Source organism: Chlorocebus sabaeus, chromosome 8 (genome assembly GCF_047675955.1).
Source record: "Chlorocebus sabaeus isolate Y175 chromosome 8, mChlSab1.0.hap1, whole genome shotgun sequence".
NCBI classification, from domain to species: Eukaryota; Metazoa; Chordata; class Mammalia; order Primates; family Cercopithecidae; genus Chlorocebus; species Chlorocebus sabaeus.
This window is the reverse complement of record NC_132911.1, coordinates 72,645,689-72,665,935: the sequence shown is the minus strand read 5'-3', so window position 1 is coordinate 72,665,935 and position 20,247 is coordinate 72,645,689. Positions and strand designations below refer to the sequence as shown.

The 20,247-nt window shown below is 37.7% G+C and overlaps 1 protein-coding gene across 3 annotated transcripts in view; it reads right to left on the bottom strand.

Moving 5' to 3' along the window:
• The window catches only part of C8H8orf34 (chromosome 8 C8orf34 homolog), a 480,957-nt gene that overhangs the window by 321,829 nt on the left and 138,881 nt on the right, over positions 1–20,247 (bottom strand). For all 3 annotated transcript variants that reach the window (XM_008000806.3, XM_008000808.3, XM_038000419.2), the window contains exon 5: positions 10,052–10,080. In XM_008000806.3, coding sequence (XP_007998997.2) covers positions 10,052–10,080 — 29 coding nt within the window. The remainder of the gene's footprint in view (positions 1–10,051; positions 10,081–20,247) is intronic.

Below are 20,247 nucleotides of genomic sequence, written 5' to 3'. Positions count from 1 at the left end.
GGAGGTAGAGGTTGCGGTGATCTAAGATTGCACCATTGCACTCCAGCCTGGGCAACAAGAGTTAAACTCCATTTCTGCCCCCACCCCCCAAAAAATAGAATCAAATATGCATCTATATTTTCATTACACTCACTTAGATGAATTGTAGCATACTAAAAACACATTTCTGTCCCTTCCTTTATTCATTTAACAATATATTATCCCAGGGGTCATTCCTTAATACATAGAGATATTCTTTCATTTGTATAGCTGTATAGTCCTCTCTTGTGTGGATATACTGTAATTATCCAGTATTTTTATTTTAATGGACATTTCATTTTTTCTACTCTTCTGTTATTAAAATAGTATGACAAGGTACAGTCACACATATAGGTCTTTTTGTATTTTTGCCAGTGTGTCTTCAGAATAGATTCATAGAAATGGGATCATTTCATCAAAGAATAATTGCACATATAATGTACTAGATATTGTAAAATTTCCCTGCATAGTGTTTGCAGCATTTTGGATTCCCACCAGCAATGTGTGAAATTGTCTGTTTCCAGTGCCTCATCAACAGAGTATCTGACAAATGGGGATTTTTGTTAATCTGACAGGTAAGCAGTAATGCATAATTTGCATTTCTCTTGTTTTGAGCAAAGTTGAGCATCTTTTTATATAGTTAAGAAGGATTTTTTCTACAAACAATCTCCTTATATGGCTCATTTGTAGTGGAATTTAGGTCTTTTATTCTCTGCTTTTAGAAGCTCCCTACAATCAGAATTATTAAGTTCTGTCTGTGATATAAAATGCAAATATTTTTCTTGGGTTGTCACTTTCCATGTTTTATTTTTGAGAGACAAACATGGACTACAATCATGCTGAGAGAACTCTGAGCGAAGTTTACATGGCTATCTTTGTTAGTATTAGAACTTTTACCTGATAAACATCAAACATATGACCAACATAGGATATAAAGCAGTTCTACAGATATTTTCCTACTGCCCAAAATATCATATAACACACATGTAGGTCACATGTGAGTAGGCAAGAGATTCTGGAACACAGAAACAAGACAACAGGGTCACAGCAATTACAGTATGCTCTGCTAGAACATTCTCCAATTACTGACCAAAAAAAGCAATAAAACTCAGATTTGTCTGCCTGGGGAGAAATAAACAGAAATAGAAAGTAAATAGCAAAACAAAGTTATCTGGTGAAAAGGCATCCTTACTTGGAAGGAGTTAAGATTTTGCCCCTTCCATGGGTGTACTTAGTGAGGTAAGCGTCAAGCAGCCTGACAGCCCATGGCACACTGTCTATGGCTGATGTCAATGGTACACATAGAGCCAGTGTGAAGCAACTTAAAATAGGCCTTCCTTGAGCTTCTTAACTTTTTAGAAAGGCAAGGTTGCATAGCAATTAAGTAAACAAGTTTTGAAGGTAAATTGATGCTCAAATTTGAATTGTGCATTGTATTATGTCTCTCTTAAATTTGCTCAACTCACCAAACTCTCTGGGCTTCCATTTTCTTATGTATAAAATAGAGATCATGAGAGCTTTCTCATGGGGTTGTTGTGAGTATAAGTGAGAATGTGTCCTCAAAGCACTTAGCTGTCACACTACATGCTTGATAACTACAGTCTTCACAAACTGCCTATTGAGTCTATTACATGGTGTCATATATATTTATCTTTCATGGTAAAGCATTTTTTGTGAGCATGAATATACTATCTTAAGTCTGTTTCTTAAGATAAAATTGTCTTCTTTTTAAGACACTGTTCTGTCTTACCTCTCTTAACTACTTAATGAAAACAATAAAAATAGAGCTCTTAAGGTAATAGAATAACAAAGAAAATGTCCTGTGGTAGGAAAACCAGCAAAAGGCCACAAAAGGCAGAACAACATAAATAGATAAATGAGATTTTAGTAATTTCTGGCTAGTTATTTACCCAGTAATTATTTAACAAAAGCTTAGCATGGGCTATACAATAGTACCCATTGTGGACAAAAAGTTTCTAGTAATAAACATAGCAATTATTAATTGAATAATTACCCTGCACTAGGCACAAAGACAGGAAATGTAATGACATAACCAATTGCAGAGATTGAGAATGTAGACTCTGGGCTGTTAAACTGTCTGGGTTTCAGTTCTAGCTCCTCCACTTACTACGTGACAAAGAGGAGCTTATAAAATTCCAAGTGCTTCTGTTATTCCATCTATTAAATGGTGGATAATAGCACCTGTCTCATAAATATGATATAATTGTTAAGAGCCATGGACTCTGGGGCTAATTGGCTGTGCTTTGTGCTCCACTCCTATTTTCTTTTTATGTGACTTCTGCTAAATTTATTAACCTCTGGGTTCCAATTTCCTCACCTGTCAAATGTGGATAATAGTCCCTATTTCCCAAGATATTAGTAAATACTAAATGAGATAATGCAAGCAAATAATGTAGAACGTTATCTGGCATGATAAGTTCTCAATAAATGTTAACTATGTTTATTAAGATAAAATGGCATAATGTACATAAAACGCTTAGCCCAAGGTCGAGAATTTAGTATGCACTAAATAGTACATTGTTATTATTGTGTGTGTGTGTATATATATATAATTATTGTTACATGTCTATTTAAAGTTTCAAGGGCTAGAAATAGACTCACTACCACTCAACATGTAATAAGAGCTAAAGACAGTAGTATTTCTGATGAGTTGCCTAAAAGATATACAGACTGCCTATGGCACTAAATACTCTAAAATATACCCCAGTCTAAAGCCAGAACATCAGCATCAGGGAGGACTGTCCTATACTTCACTATTGAGACCTCCAGTGGAATTGTTCTAACTAAAGTTTACTTTTGCTTTATGACATCTGCTTAGGTCAGTAGACATTATTCTAAGAGTGCCTATGAATGTACTGATGTTATAAAGAATATATATACACACACACATATATATAGATGCACACAAATATATATACACACACACATAAATATACACACACACATATATATTTTGATATGGAGTCTCACTCTGTCACCCAGGCTGGAGTGCAGTGGTGTAATCTCTGCTCACTGCAACTTCCGCCTCCCACGTTCAAGGGGTTCTCCTGCCTCAGCCTCCCAAGTAGCTGGGATTACAAATGCCTGCCACCATGCCCGAAAATTTTTTGTATTTTTAGTAGACACAGGGTTTCACCATGTTGGCCAAGCTGGTCTCAAACACCTGACCTCAAGTGATCCACCTCCTTGGCCTCCCAAAGTGCTGGGATTACAGGTGTGAGCCACTGTGCCCAGCCTAAAAGACTATATTTTTTAGTTATGGAAAAATCATAACATAAAATTCACCATCTTAACCATTTTTAGTGTACAGTTCAACTATGTTAAGTTTATTTACGTTGTTGTGCAGCCAATCTCTGTGCAAACCAATGTTGGGCAGACATCTTTCATCTTGCAAAATGAAACTCTACACTCATTAAACAATAACTTCCCATTTCGCCCTCCCCTCAGCTCATGACAACCACCGTTACACTGTTTCTGTAATTCGGATTACTCTAAATACTTCATATAAGTAGAATCATGCAGATGATCATCTGGTAGATACCAGGGAGTCAAGAAAAAAATTTCAACAAGATTTTGCTTTAGGAAGAATCTTCTTGTGGCATGTCTTAGGTAGTTTTCCCTAGAATGAGATGCTGAGAAAGTGATTTATTGAGGAGTTCTCTCAAGTGAAACCTATAAAAGAATGAGGGAACCAGGAGAAGACAAGGAAATAAGCACATAAACACCCAACAGTCATAGCAGCTGAAGGATAGGTCACACCGCCCTAGTGGAGGGAAACTGGGCAGGCACCAATTTGTCTTTTTATGACTGGCTTATTTCAATTAGCATAAGGTCCTCGAGGTTCAGCCATGTTGTAGCATGGGACACTATTTCCTTCTTTGAAGGCTGAATACTATTCCATTGTATATATATATATACTGCATTTTGTTTATCCATTCATCTGTCAGTGAACACTTGGTTGCTTTCACCTCTTGGCCATTGTGAATAATGCTGCTATGAACATGGGTGTCCAATTATTTCCTATAGATCTTACTTTTAATTCTTTTGGATATATACTTAGAAGTGGGATTGCTTCATAATATGGTATCTTAGTTCATTCCTGCTGCTATAACAAAATAACTTGAACTAGGTTAATGTATAATAACATAAATTCATTTTTTACAATTTTGGAAACTGGGAAGTCCAGATCAAGGTGCTAGCAGATTCAGTGTCTGAATCTGAAGGTGAGAGCATGCCATTTATCTCTGAGTTGAGCCATCTTGCTGCATGCTCACATGGTGGAGAGGAAGCAGAAGAACCAAACAGGCTTCCTCAAGCCGTTTCATAAGGGCACTAATTTCATTTATGAGGGTGGATCCCTCATGGCCTAACCGCCTCCTAAAGACCCTGCTTCTTAATACTTTTGCCTTGGGGATTACATATCAATGTGAATTTTGGAAAGATACAAACATTGAAACCATAACAGATGGTATTTTTATTTTTAACTTTTTAAGGAACTGCTATACTATTTTCTATTATGGCTGCACCATTTTACATTCTCACAAACAGTGCACACAGTCCCACTCTCTCCATATCCTCACCAACACTTGCTATTTTTTCATTTCGTTTGTTGTTTATTTTCTGATAGTAGCCATCCTAATGGATCTCAGAGGGTATCTCATCGCGTTTTTTTCCCCTCTGGTGATTAGTGATATGGAGCATCTTTTCAGACGCCTGTTGATCACTTGTACATCATCTTTGGAGAAATGTCTATTCAAACCCTTTGCCCATTTTTTAATTGAGTAATTAGTTTTTGTTGTTGAGTTATAGGAGTTATTTATATATTCTGGATATTAACTTCTTATCAGATGTGTAATTTGTGAGTGTTGGGTCCTTTGATGCATAGAAGTGTAATGATATTTTGAAGGTATCAATGCCTACATTATACAGCATCTTTTTCAGCAGGAGGTTATAGTGATCCTCCGTTCTCTTCCCTTTGAAATGTTTTCCCATATACTTCTCAGAAATATTTTATATTGTGGATATTTTAGTTTAAATTACTTTCCATGATAAATTAATGTTAGTTTTAATAGTCACTAAAACCATCTGCAATTTACAGAGAAGGTAACTAAATTTCAGCATCCGGAAGTAACTTCCTGAAGGCCATGTAGTTAGTAAATGGCAGATGCCAAGATTCAATCCAGCCTTTCTGTGGATTTTTTCAGAATACTAGGCTACTTCTTCAAGCAGTGAACACAAACTGTGTCATTTGTGATGCAGTCACTGTGCTTGCTAAAGGATCCTGGCAGGTGAGTTCACTTTCTGCACGGCTGACTAGGGAGGCTGGAACTTGAAGGAGGGATCACAGTCAGAGAAAGAAAAGGGAATGACATGAACAAAAATGTGAAAATAAACAAAAGTATGACCTAGAAGTACTGTCTGCTGGCTACTTTACCCTATTTCTTGTTGAGTACAATACAGTTTGGATAGAAAAAAGAAGGAAATCAATCATAAGAGATAGATGAGAGCCACGACATGGAGACTGTTAATTCTAGTCTTAGAAATTTGGACTTGAGTCTGGCATGGTGGGTCACGCACAAAATCTCTGCTCCTTGGGAGGCTGAGAAGAAAGGATGGTTTAAGGCCAGGAGTTTGAGACTAGCCTGAGCAACATAGGAAGACCCTTTCTCCAAAAAAATTAAAAAATCAGCCGTGCATGGTGGCACACGTTCGTAGTCCCAGCTACTCAAGAGGCTGAGGTGGGAGGGTCATTTGAGCCCAGGAGATCAAGATTGTAGTGAACTATGATCACAGCACTGCACACCAGCCTGGGTGACAAAGCAAGATCCTGTCTCCATTAAAAATAAAATAAATAAAAGAAAAATGGCTTAAAAAGGAATTTTTGTTTAATTCCAGAGAGTCAATAAAAAAATTTCAACAAGATTTTGCTTTAGGAAGAATCTTCCTGTGGCATGTCTTGGGTAGTTTTCCCTAGAATGAGATGCTGAGAAAGTGAGTTCTTGAGTTCTCTCAAGTGAAACCTATGAAAGAATGAGGCAACCAGGAGAAGACAAGAAAAGAAGCACATAAACACCCAACACTCAGCAACTGAAGGATGGGTCACACCGCCCTAGTGGTCTACTATGTGGCATTTTGAAGGATGAATTGGAATCATGGGAGCTTGAAGAACCACATACAGATATAAAAGGTACTACCATTTGAACTTGGATAGTGGCTGTGTGGGCAGAATGATGACTTCCCAGAGATGTTCATGTCCTAATACCCGAAACCTGTGAATATGTTCCATTACAAATGAATGAATATTTACATTTCTATATGTAATTAGTTATATAATTACATTTGCATAAATATGCAAAGGGACTTTGCATGATTAAGATTAAAGATCTTGAGATAGAGAGATTATCTGCATTAGCCAGGTGGCCTCAAGCTGACATGATTCCATAAATAGGGAGAGTTGTTCCTGGCTGAAGTTAGAGACAGAAAGATGTTGCTGGTTTTGAAGGCATAACAAGGGGGCCACATACTAGAGGAATACAAGCAGCCCTAGAAGCTGGAAAAGATGAAGAAACAGATTTCCCCTGTAATGGAAAGAAAGCAGCCCTGATTGCACCTTGACTTTGTTTAGCTCAGGGAAACTCATGTTCAACTTTGAAACTACAGAGCTGCAAGATAATAAATTTGTGTTGTTTTAAGGTGTCACAGCAGCAACAGAAAGCCAATACAGTAGTCATATAAGAGAAAGAAAAAGGTTAATGACCAAGGAATTGGTAAGAGTTCCCACAACTTAAAAAAAAAAAAAAAAAACTTAAAAAAAAAAAGTTAACCTCTGTTTCATTTTATTTCTTTATTTTAAATAGAATTAGTGATTCTTATTACCTTTCTCAGAGTTCACAAAGTAATGTAAAAGGCCATGAAAAAATGATTTCAATGAAATTATAACTGAATTAGAAAATGATGGCTTAAAAATTCCATATTTTATAAAGGTTAAGAAAAACATATTTAGTGAATCCCCAAAATTGTTAAGAGTAAAAGGAAGAAGCTGTATTTACTACTACATTAAAGACATATGTACCAGGTGAATACTAACTGCAAACCATTCCGATTGGCTGTTTTTCAGTGGCTGCCTCCCTGAGATTCATTTTCTTATTCAGGAAAATTCAGGACTGTGAGCTTCATGGTCACCAGAGGGTGCTATGGGACAGGCTCTCCCACTCCTCCAAGGGTGATTGCCAGACAGGCAAAGAATGGTCGCAATGGCTCTGGAAGCCTGTGACTCCTTTCTGTTATCCGGCATTCTACAAAAACCAGATGTGAAAGTGGGGTCGATTTTGTTTTTTGCACTGAAATTTTTTTTTTTAATGGAAAGTTATTTATGACAAACTTTTGGCATCTTCCTCAATAAAAATTAAAAATAAAAAATGTGCAATAAAATTTAGCAGTTTCCACAAAGTCTTCAAAAAATAGGAATATTAGGTAAGTAAATGAAAATCGGCAGTGTCATACAATTTAGTTAAATGGATATTCCCCCGAGCTAGTACTGGGAAGAGAGTGGGTGTGAGGGAGAAGGCTATGTCCTGAGGCTGACACTTAACTGAGTGTCAGGGCATCCATAATTTATCCTGTGAGGGTTATATCTGTTTCAGTTCCAAGAACAGTTAAAATTCTTTAGCTCATCAACAAAGGTGTGGACACCAAAGCCGCTGCAAGTCAGAGCTCAGAAAAAAAAAGAGACGGACAAGAGCCAAGCACAGTAACAACCCCATACAAGCTAATTTATGACTCAGGCAGCCAAGGTTTTGCAGAATATATCACAAGGAGCAAATGAACCTAGAAATGGTGATGGTTATGTCTTTGTACTTAAAATGAACATAGATCATAACAGCAAGAGGAGGAATTATTACATTTCTGCAAACTGTAAGGAAACTCATGGCATAAGAAGGAGACCAGCTGGGGTGAGACAATGACAGACACACAGAGGGGGTCTAGAAAAGCAGAACAAAGCTGGGAAGGCATGCCTACCACTTATACACTTGCCACTGAGTATGGTCAACATGGAGCTCTGCCTGGAGTCGGTACAGATGACGATGAAACTAATTCTAAAATATTATGATGGTTTGTTTATTAAAGGAAATAGATATTTAAGAAAATATTCATAAATTATATTTTTTTAGTGAGTCAGAAATACATTCTTCTGGTACAAAATCCAAAAGGTGTTGTATTATATTTGGAGTAGAATACTAGCTTTATGGTTTTTGTAAAAATAATACAATTATTACATAGTAGCTTACTGTTTTAAAATGTCAGGATTTATATGATGTCATTTTTTGTAGAGGTGGAGCATCCCTAATTTGAAAATCTGAAATGCTCCAAAAGCTGAAACTTTTCGAGCATTGACATGACGTCACAAGTAGAGCATTTTATACTTGACCTCAGGTGATGAGTCACAGTGAAAACCCAGTCAAGACTTCGTTTCATGCACAAAGTTACTAAGAATATTGCATGAAATTACCTCCAGGTGATGTGTATAAGATGTATACGAAACATAAATGAATTTTGTTTTAGACTTTGGTCCCAGCCCCATGATATCTCTTTCTATATATATGAGTGTTCCAAAATCCAAAAAGCCACCTGAAATTCAAAACACTTCTTGCCCCAAGTATTTTGGATAATACTTTCTGCAACCTGTACAATACTTTCTATCATATATTATGTATATACCTAGTCTCCAAGCCAAATTTCAATATATTTTCTGTCTCAAAAGGTATCTAGAGCAGTGTTGACCAAATATTGATGATGGCTATTTCTACATGCTTCTCTCTTTCCAGCTACACATCTGATGTTAGAGATTTTTTTCAGCCAGAAAAACATATCACAACAGATTGAATGCAGAAGCAGATATGAAAATGTAGCAGTTTTTAATTAAGCCATACATTAAAGAGATTTTCAAAATGTAAACAATGCAACTTTCTTACTAACATCTTGTTTTAGAATATAAAAGTATTTTTCCTAAAAATGTTATTTGTGTTAGGGTAATGGTTTAATCACTGCTATTTAAAAAAAAAAAAAAAAACACGTAAATTTGTTATTAGTTTAAATGTTTAACGTTTAGATATCTAATATCAATATATTATCAACACAAGAATCTAATATTGATAGATATAATCCATATAAATCAAGGCTCTTTGGGGTTCTCTCTAATTTTCAACAATGTTAAGGGTTTTTGAGACTAAAAAAATGAGAATATGAATAGTTATAAATCAAATCTCTCTCATAAGCAACAACTCATATAAACATGTTTAATAGGCAACTCAAAATAAACAATCTAAATGAGAACTCTTGATGTTATCCACACCTGACAAATTTGACTTTTTCCTAGTTTTTCTAATTGTAGTAAGTGGTACCACAATTGACCTAGTTGCTCATCTCCCAAACCTAGCAGTCCATCATTGACTGATTTGTTCCGCAATTTCCCACATCCAATCCATTAGCAAGTTCCAGTGACACAACTGTAGAAATACATTCCTAATCACACCACTTCTCATCACCATCACAACTACTACCCCACTTCAAAGCACCATCATAGTCTCTTGGCATCTTGGAAAATTAAAATAAACAAACAAAAAGCTTTATTGGTAAGGTTTCCAAAGAGGAGCTATCAAAAAATACAATGTTTTCCATATCATTATCATTTAGGTACAAGTGGAATAAAATAATTTGCATAATATAGTGTTATGAGTTTTTATTTTGCAATATAGTGATTCAGTGATTATAGTGATTCCATTTTCTCTAACCAAATTCTAAAGGCCTTGACTCAAAAGAGTAGGTGATATACATTTAATGGAATAGCTTTCATAAAACAATATGTATTTAACTTTCAAAGTTTTAAAATGTTAGCACCAAATAAATTATACCTGAACATTTTATATGTTTCAGAAAATTTATTTATATTGAGACAGCGGAATAAAAGGTAAGTTCTACATTTTCTTTTCACCAGATGTATAGTTCAACTTACCTTATCGAGTTCATCTGAAATTGCAATACCTGGGATTTAAAAGAGATTTATAAAAAAAAGTTTTAGAAGCAATCTTTAGTAACCTAATGTTCAAAACAAACTTTTTTGTAAAAGTAGTGCATTTCCTATTCTATTTTTTTCTTTTTATTAGTGCTTCAAAATAATGTGGCACATCCTTTTTACCAATGAAAACAAATTAGGAATTTAAGTCAACTATAACAGCTACGAACTTCTGAAGCAATGCAAATGATGCAACAAAAACAAAGCAGTGCCATATTCCTTGTAGGTTGTTAAAGCAGAACAAACATGCAAATATGATTGTAGAGGTATCATTTTTAGGTTATGATGACAATAAAGTATAACTTAGCCTCTTACTATTTTGCTCCATGTTAAGAATTTAGACTCCCAGAATAATTAGATATTAAGGCAGAATGGTGGTCCAAGATGATTTATTCTAATGTCTTTATTTTGTGGATGAGGAAATAGATGAGAAAGTTTAAGGAATTTTCCCACAGTCCCTCAGATTGACAGCTCCTTGAGCCAATGCATAAATGATTCCTCCTCACAAGTTTCTTCCCCACCATCCACATATTTCTCACTGCACATCAGTCTAATTTCTGTCTTTATCCTTTCTCCAAAATTATTCTAAGTCAGTAATGTAAAAAGTTTAGTCCTTAATTTCTCTGTGATGATACACTATCAATTCCTCTTTATTGAAATGCTATCCTCTCTTTTCTGTGCTCCTTTGTCTCCTTCAGAGGAATCCTCTTTTTTTGTAGGCATAGGGGTCCTTTCCTGAAATGGCAAGGGGTCTTTGCTGAGCTGTCTTTTCTTCTCATTTGTTATACTTCTCTTGATAATCTACCCCACACTTTTGATATTTTTATTTCTCTATATGGCACATCTTTACTGCCAGCACAGACTTTCTTCCTGAGCTAATTGTTGAATTCTTGTGGGTATTCCATTCTCAACTTGTCAGACTAAAGACATCATCCTCCCAAGTCACTCTCCATTTTATTCTTTTGAACAATGGGGCTGAACTTCAGCACTGTGGCAGGGCACTGGAGCAGCTCTCAGATTCAGGGCACAGATCAAAGGGAGGTTGTTGTCAAACCCCAGTAGGGAATGAGCCAAGAGATAAGGAAAGGTCTAAAGTTTGAAGCCCAGGAGAACTTGGAGAAAATAAGAATAGGAATTGAAGCTGAAGTTCAGCAGACTACAAAGCACAAGAAAGAATGAGCTGGGTTGGAAAAGAGAACCTGAAAACAGCCTCAGGATAATGAACCTGAGTAAAAAGAGCATGTTACAGGGTTCAGATCCCCTTCCTGCCTCAGGGACAGACGTGGAGGTGTAAATGATATTTTATTGGTTCTTATATCATCTCCCACACCACTAACCTAATGAATCAACTATACACAAAGCCAAAAAAGTACACACACAACTTCATCTCAGTAAATGGCACCATTGTAGATCCCCTTGTAGACAACACTAGAAACACAGGTACAGTTGGGGCTTATTCTTCAATATTCTATAAAAGAAGTCATTGGTAACTAAGAATTTTTATACGTCACACATTAAAAGAGAGTCTAACTACCACTTCAGGGATTTTGGGTGACCAAAGCTTAACAATTTTTCAAGGACTTGCTGTATTATGAAGGTAGTGCCTTCAAACAGTTAAAGGAGAAAAAGCTTCAAGGAGGGCTAGCATTGGAGCTGGGCTGTATCGCTGCTGAGTGAACCATGATGGAGAACTCAGATATGACGGCACCACAGTCAAGGGGAAGATGTGAGACTAAGAGATCTCAGAGGGCAATTATAAACATTTGTGAAGACCTAACATAAATCATTTGTGGAATGTTTGGGCTTAAAAAATATAGAGGATTACAAATGGTCATTTAGAATAACTCAGATTTTAAGAAAAGATAGGACATTTATGGGATACTAAATGGCTTACGTCACAGTCTGTAGATTTAAAATACATTATTACAATTTATAAAAATCCAAACATGCCTTTTAAATGCTTATATTTACATGTAATTTAATTCTATAAAAATGTTCCTTTCCAATATGAATTCAAGATTAAGACTGAATATCTTAAATATAAAATTTTAAAGGGCTTAGTCTGTTTTAAAAGAGAGAGCATAGATAATGTGAAACAAAATTCTCTTTCTCACCCAAAGTCATAAAGCGTGGATATCTGGAATTAAATAATCCATAATTCAATTATTTGGGATTTTTTAAACTCTCTTAATCTCTTGATTTATTTTTATTTTTATTTATTTTTTTATTTATATATTTTTTGAGACAGAGTCTTGTCCTGTTTTCCAGGCTGTAGTGCAATGGCTGCATCTCAGCTCACTGCAACCCCCACCTCCCGGGTTCAAGCGATACTCTTGCCTCAGCCTCTCAAGTAGCTGGGATTACAGGGGCCTGCCACTATGCCCAGCCAATTTTTGTAGTTTTAGTAGACATGGGGTTTCACCACGTTGGCCAGGCTGGTTTCAAACTCCTGACTTCGTGATCCACCCGCCTCGGCCTCCCAAAGGGCTGTAATTACAGGGGTGAGTCACCACACCCAGCCCGATCTCTTGATTTTTTTTAACTTCCTGCATCATGCTCTCAGGCCTGCAAAAAGAGTTTTCTCATTTAACTTTTAGAAAGCTACCAGTTGATCTTTAAGTTTCTTTTATGCCTCATATTTATGAATCCATTATTCATAAAGATAGCAGCAATATATCACTTTTCCAGAAAGAAGCAAGAACTGGCAAGTAAGTAAAAAAGCCCTGTGAATAGTCAAAATGTGTGTCACACAGAACTTGCACATTACTCATGGGCTACCTCCTCTCAATTTTAGCAAACATATGAGCTGTTTTTCAGGGCTGGAAAATTTTAGCAGTTGAAAATGGAGATGAAGAGAAACGTTGCTTTGAAGATATATTTCAGTACTAAGAAGTAATGGACCCCAGAATAAAACTCAAACTAGCTAAATGGAAAACTCAGTTTGGAGAAAGAATTTTGCCTTTAATTATGCCAACTCTTTGGTCTGACCATATTTTGTTCAAATTCTTATTATCATATTTTCTTAAAATTTATATATTTTGATGACTTTGCCTGAGAAATTATCCAAATAAATCTTCACTCTATTATCAGTAATTCTCTCAGCTTTCTATTATCAGTGTCAAGTTGTCTAGGGCATTTTTTTTTTTTTACTTCTTATTTCATTTTTAATCAAAGCTTAAACAGATTAAAAGCAGTTGAAAGAATTTTAATGAAACGCTTCACAGAGGCATGAAGCTCTAATGGGAACCATTTATACTGAGTAGCTAGGATATTTCTCCCAGTGTCTAGCAGAACATCCACAGCTATTCCCTGAGAAGATATTAACAACTTTTAGGCATTTTATTAACTTTTAAAAGGTATTACACTTTAAATTGAGATTCTTTTTTAAGTTTATGAAGACTGGGGATCTTCAGAAAACAGAAAACATGCAAAAGAAAACGAATTGGGTTGCTAAGATATGTTGTAAGAAAGAAAAGCCCAGGATTTGAGGGTGGGACTCTTAATGAACAATGGAACATATGGTCCTTGTAAAAGTCAAGCTAGAGCTTAAAGGAAACATCCTATCAGGGTAATATGGTTTGGATTTGTGTCCCTGACCAAATCTCATGTTGAATTTTAATCCCCAGTGTTAGAGGTGGGGGCTGGTGGGAGGTGACTGGATCACAGGGGTGGATTTCTCGTGAATGGTTTACCACCATGTCCTTGTTGCCACTCTCACGATAGTGAGTTCTCAAACGATGTTATCCTTTGCAAATGCATAGAAAATGTATAGTACCTTCCCTAACCTTGTTCTTGCTTTTGCTTTCGCCCTTTGACTGCGAATTCCTGCTTGGCCTTGCGCCATGATCGTAAGTCCCCAGAGGCCTCCCCAAAGGCAGATGCTGGTGTTATGCTTCCTGTAGAGCTTGCAAAACTATAAGCCAATTAAACCTCCTTTCTTATAAATTACTCAGACTCAGGTATTTATTTACAGCAATGCAAGAATGGCCCAATACACAAAGTAACCATTGCTTAGGGTAGCAATGATGTCCAGCTGTAGGAGTGAGCTGCCTGGCAGAGAAGGGGAAAATTAGTTCTTTGAGAAACTGAGCTTCTCTTCTGGATAAAGAAGCAGTGGCTCCCATAGGCATGTCAGAGGTAGACATGAATCAGGTAGAATTTCCTGATTCACCATGGAGCAAACCTATCTAGATGGCCTCCATTTGTGTCATTTAGTTTATGGGCCTTTCCATTTATTCTCAACTCCAAAGAGGTCTCACTGCGCTGGCTAAAGCAACTCCATCTTTGATGCTAATCCGCCATGTTGACTTCTGATCAACCCAATTCTGGGAATGCCTCTAAGATTTCCCATTTATCTATTATTCTTTGTTTAAGAGCAGGTACTTACCATAAATCCTGCCATTAGGTCAAAACAACCTTGATGCTATTGTGCTTCAGTTGTCCTACATATCCCTTCTAAATCACGTATGCCCTTTCCCTACGGTATATAAGTCCTGGGTCTGGAAGACAATGGTTCAGGGACTCACCTTGTCTTGCAGCCTCCCCAGACACACACATGGCTTCTGTTCATTAGTCCCTATTAAATGTTTCTTTCTAAATTCAACTTGCAGCCTCTTTCTTCGGCTTTTCAGCTTTCTCAGACTTTTGGGGGTATATTTGCATAGACCAGCACAGCACAAAACACATTAGTATCAGAAACTTATTTCAAAACACAGTTTTCATATTCTCATGTTTGAGTTGCCTTCTATAAGGGAAATAAGAGCTATCGGTTTCCTCAAGACTTCCATCTTTCTAGGCATCTGCTCAGCCACAGAGTTAGAATTAGGTTGTAATTATAGGAAATGGAAGTAGCAACTTTTCAAAATTCTCTACACCTTAGCGTAATTCATTTCACAGAAGTAGGTTCGAAAATTCACATAGTATAAAATGGTAGTATTTCTCTAAAACCTACTTCCCTATTGGAGAAAAATGCCAATTGTATTATAATGTAGAAAATTAGACTCCCCAATTCTTTCTTTTTTAAAGCCTTTTTTCAACTGTGAAATAAAATTCAAATACAAAAATAGAGCATATAGCTTGGAAATACCAGTTTTATGCTATAGCTGGCCCATACTGGCTTGTGAAAACCAGCTCTCCATATTCCTTCCCAACAACTCATTCAGTAATGTCACATGGATAGCTTGAAATTAGCCATAGTGGGAATATTTACATCATGGAAATTGACAAGTGCTGAAAATCAGGGCTTATTTTCAGAGTTAGCTTACTGGCATGCCACTGAGTATAAAGAGTAATGTTACAGCAAATACCTGTGTAAGTAGAACCTTTATCAGTAAATGGCTGATCAACAACCTCTGACAATTAGTCAATCAAAACACCCTTTAGACTGGGCACAGCAGCTCATACCTGTAATCTTAATACTTCAGGAAGCTGAGGTGGGAGGATATCTTGAACTCAGGAGTTCGAAACCAGCCTGGGCAACATAATGAGACGTTATCTCTACTTATATTTTAAAATACATTTTTTAAAAAACACCCTTTATACAGACTGCTAATTACTTTTAAAGAGGATTCCTGCTAGAAATTGAGGAATTTTATCCTCAATTAGTGTATTAGTTTGTTTTCACATGGCTGATAAAGACATACCTGAAACTGGGAACAAAAAGAGGTTTAACTGGACTTACAGTTCCAAATGACTGGGGAGGCACCAGAATCATGATGGGAGACAAAAGGCACTTCTTAGATGGCAAAGGCAAGAGGAAATGAGAAAGAAGCAAAAACGGAAACCCCTGATAAACCTATTAGATCTCATGAGACTTATTCACTAGCATGAGAATAGCACAGGAAAGTTTTAAGTTTGGTCCCCATGATTCAATTATCTCCCCCTGGGTCCCTCCCACAACACGTGGGAATTCTGGAAGATACAATTCAAGTTGAGATTTGGGTGGGGACACAGCCAATCCATATCATTCCACCCCAGCCCCTCCAAATCTCATGTCCTCACATTTCAAAACCAATCATGCCTTCCCAACAGTCCCCCAAAATCTTAACTCATTTCAGCATTAACCCAAAAGTCCACAGTCCAAAGTCTTATCTGAGACAAGGCAAGTCCCTTCTACATATGAGCCAGTAAAATCAAAAGCAAGCTAGTTAATTCCTAGATGCAATGGGGGTACAGGTATTGGGGTATAGGTATTGGTTAAATACAGTCATTCCAAAAGGGAGAGATTGGCCAAAACAAAGGGCTTACAGAGTCCATGCAAGTCTAAAATCCAGTAGGGCAGTCAAATTTTAAAGCTCTAGAATGATCTCCTTTAACTCCAGGTCTCATATCAAGTCCACGCTGATGCAAGAAGTGGGCGCACACGGTCTTAGGCAGCTCCGCCCCTGTGGCTTTGCAGGGTACACCTCCCTCCTGGCTGCTTTCATGAACTGGCTTTGAGTGTCTGTGGCTTTTCCAGGCGCACAGTGCAAGCTTTTGGTGGATCTACAATTCTGGGGTCTGGAGGATGGTGGCCCTCTTCTCACAGCTCCACTAGGTGGTGCCCCAGTAGGGACTCAGTGTAGGGGCTCCAACCCCACATTTCCCTTGCACAATGCCCATTTCCCTAGCACACTGCCCTAGCAGAGGTTCTCCATGAGGGCTCCACCACTGAAGCAATGTTTGCCCGGGCATCCAGGTATTTCCATGCATCTTCTAAAAGCTAGGAAGAGGTTCCCAAACCTCAGTTCTTGACTTCTGTGCACTCGCAGGCTAAACACCACACGAAAGCTGCCAAGGCTTGGGGCTTACACCCTCTGAAGTCAAAACCCACATTGTACGTTGGCCCCTTTCAGCTACAGCTGGGACACAGGGCTCCTCATGCACACAACACGGGGACCCTGGATCTGGCCCACAAAATTACATCTTCCTCCTGGGCCTCTGGACCTGTGATGGAAGGGGCTGTCATGAAAGTCTCTGACATGACCTGGAGACATTTTGCCCTGTGGTCTTGGGGATTAACAACAGGCTCCTGGCTACGTATGCAAATTTTTACAGCCAGCTTGAATTTCTCCCCAGAAAATAGGTTTTTCTTTTCTATTGCAAAGTCAGTCTGCAAATTTTCCAAACTTTTATGCTCTGCTCCCCTTATAAAACAGAATGCCTTTAACAGTACCAAAGTCACCTCTTGAATGCTTTGCTGCTTAGAAATTTCTTCTGCCAGATACCCTAAATCATCTTTCTCAAGTTCAAAGTTCCACAAATCTCTAGGGCAGGGACAAAATGCTGCCAGTCTCTTTGCTAAAATATAACAAGAATCACCTTTGTTCCAGTTCCCAACAAGTTCCTCATCTCCATCTGAGACCACCTCAGCCTGGACCTTATTGTTCATATCACTATCGGCATTTTTGTTGAAGCCACTCAACAAGTTTCTAGGAAGTTTCAAACTTTCACACATTTTCCTGTCTTCTTCTGTGGATTCCAAACTGTTCCAACCTCTAAGTGTTACCCAGTTCCAAAGTTGCTTTCACATTTTCAGCTATCTGTTTGGCAACACCCTATTCTCAGTACCAATTTACTGTATTAGTTTTCATGCTGCTGATAAAGACATACCCAAAACTGGGAACAAAAAGAGGTTTAATTGAACTTACAGCTCCACATGGCTGGGGAGGCCTCAGAATCATGGCAGGAGGTGAAAGATACTTCTTACATGGCGGTGGCAAGAGAAAATGAGGAAGAATCAAAAGCGGAAACCCCTGATAAACCCATCAGATCTTGTGAGACTTATACACTAGCGTGAGAATAGCACAGGAAAAACTGGCCCCCGTGATTCAATTACCTTCCCCTGGGTCCCTCCCACAACACATGGGAATTCTGGGAGATACAATTCAAGTTGAGATTTTGTTGACGACACAACCAAATAATGTTAATTGGGTATCCTAGAACAAAAGTTGAAAAAATTTTCTGTTATGGGCTAAATAGTAAATATTCTAGATATAGATCATATCATACTCACACATTAGTTTTCTTTCTTTATAAATAACTCTTTTAAAATATAAAAATCATGCTTAGAACATGAGCCACAAAAACAGGCTACAGGTTGGATTTGGCCCATGGGTGAGAGTTTGCTGAACCCTGCTCTAGAAGCACATACCAATTTTCATCCTTGATTAACCAGTGCATTCATTTCTCCAAGGATAGTTCCAAATGGTGTTGCTTTTCATCAGGTCCCTCTACCCATCTCTTCCTCCTTCTTACTGTATATAGGATGTCAAAGTTTAACATCCTGAAAACTTGAAAACTATAAGATTTGAACTTCCTGGACTTCCTGACTCCTCCTGCCCCTCAAAAAGCCATGGAAGCTGTTCTCTTCAGTCTCAGAGGACAAAGTGCACTTATATCCATTTGTTTTCTTGGCTCCATCCCCAACCTCCATCTCTTGTATTTGCTCCATCTATTATCTTCTCTCCCTCTCCTGAATCTGTAAGTTCTTTATCTTGGTTTCCCCTAATACCCTAAAATCCATCAAATGTACACACAGACACATACATATTCTCTCTGTGTGTCTCTCTCTGTCTCTCTCTCTCTCTCTCTCTCTCACTGTTTCTCTGTTTCTCTCTCATACATGCACAGAAGAAACTAAAGGAAATCAGACAGAAATGACCAAAAAATTCCAAATTTCCCCACTAATTGCTGCCCTCTTTCACATCTTCACTTTCATCATAACTTTTTGCAGAAGGACATACTCCTCCTTTCTCTATTCCTCATCTCTCTTCATTGCCGTCCATTCCTTCTTCCATCTACTGCATACAAGCTTCTGCTTCCAGTAGTCTCTAAAAATTATTCATTAATTATTCTTAAAATTATTCTTTATAAATTAACTATATACATACTAATATCAAGTCAAATTTCATCTTTTCTATTGCAAATATACACCCTTTATATTTCATTTTATCAAATCAAGACATGTTTAGCATAAAAAAATAGGGAAAAAATAAAATAAGCCCCCATTCACAGACAACTAATGACAATAGCTTACTCAGTGTTCTTTCAAATAATATCGTATGTATATGATATGGTTTGGCTCTGTGTCCCCAATCAAATCTCATCTCAAATTGTAATTTCCACTTGTTGAGGGAGAAACCTGTAATCCCCATGTGTTGGCAAAGGGAGGTGACTGGATCATGAAGGCAGTGTTCCACATGCTGTTCTCATGATAGTGAGTTCTCACAAGATCTGATGGTTTTATAAGAGGCTCATCCCCCTTCACTTTCATTCTCTTCCTGCCATCTTGTGAAGAAGGTGCCTGCTTCTCCTTCTGCCATAATTGTAAGTTTCTTGAGGCCTCCTCAGCCATGTGGGACTGTGATCAAATTAAACCACTTTCGTTTATAAATTACCCAGTCTCAGGCATTTCTTTATAGCAGTGTGAAAACAGACTAATGGCAAATTGATACTGGGAGTTTGGGGCACTGCTATAAAGACACTTGAAAATGTGGAATTGACTTTGAAACTGGGTAACAGGCAGATGTTGGAACAGTTTGGAGGGCTCAGAAGAAGACAGGAAGATGTGGGAAAGTTTGGAACTTCCTGGAGCCTTGTTGAATGGTTTTGACTAAAATGCTGATAGTGAAATGGACAATGAAGACCAGGCTGAGGTGGTCTCAGATGGAGATGAGGAACTTGAGCAACTGGGAACTAAAGCAAAGGTCACTCTTGCCATGCTTTAGTAAAGAGACTGGTGGCATCTCTAGGGAAGATCTGTGGATCTTTGAACTTGAGAGAGATGATCTGAAATTGAAACTTATGTTTAAAAGGGAAGCAGAGCATAAAAGTTTGAAAATTTTGCAGGCTGACTATGTGGTAGAAAAGAAAAACCCAATTTTGGGAAAGAAATTCAAACCAGCTGCAAAAATTTGCATAAGTAACAAGGAGCTGAATGTTATTCACCAAGACAATGGGGAAAATGTCTCCAGGGCATGTCAGAGGTATTCATGGCAGCCCCTGCCATCAAAGACCCAGAGACCTAGGAGGAAAAATGGTTTCTTGGGCCAGGCTCAGAGTCCCTGCTACTCTGTGCAGCCTCAGGACATGGCGTCCTGTATCCCAGCCACTTCAGCTCCAGTGGTGGCTACAAGGGACCAAGGGCTGTTGCTTCA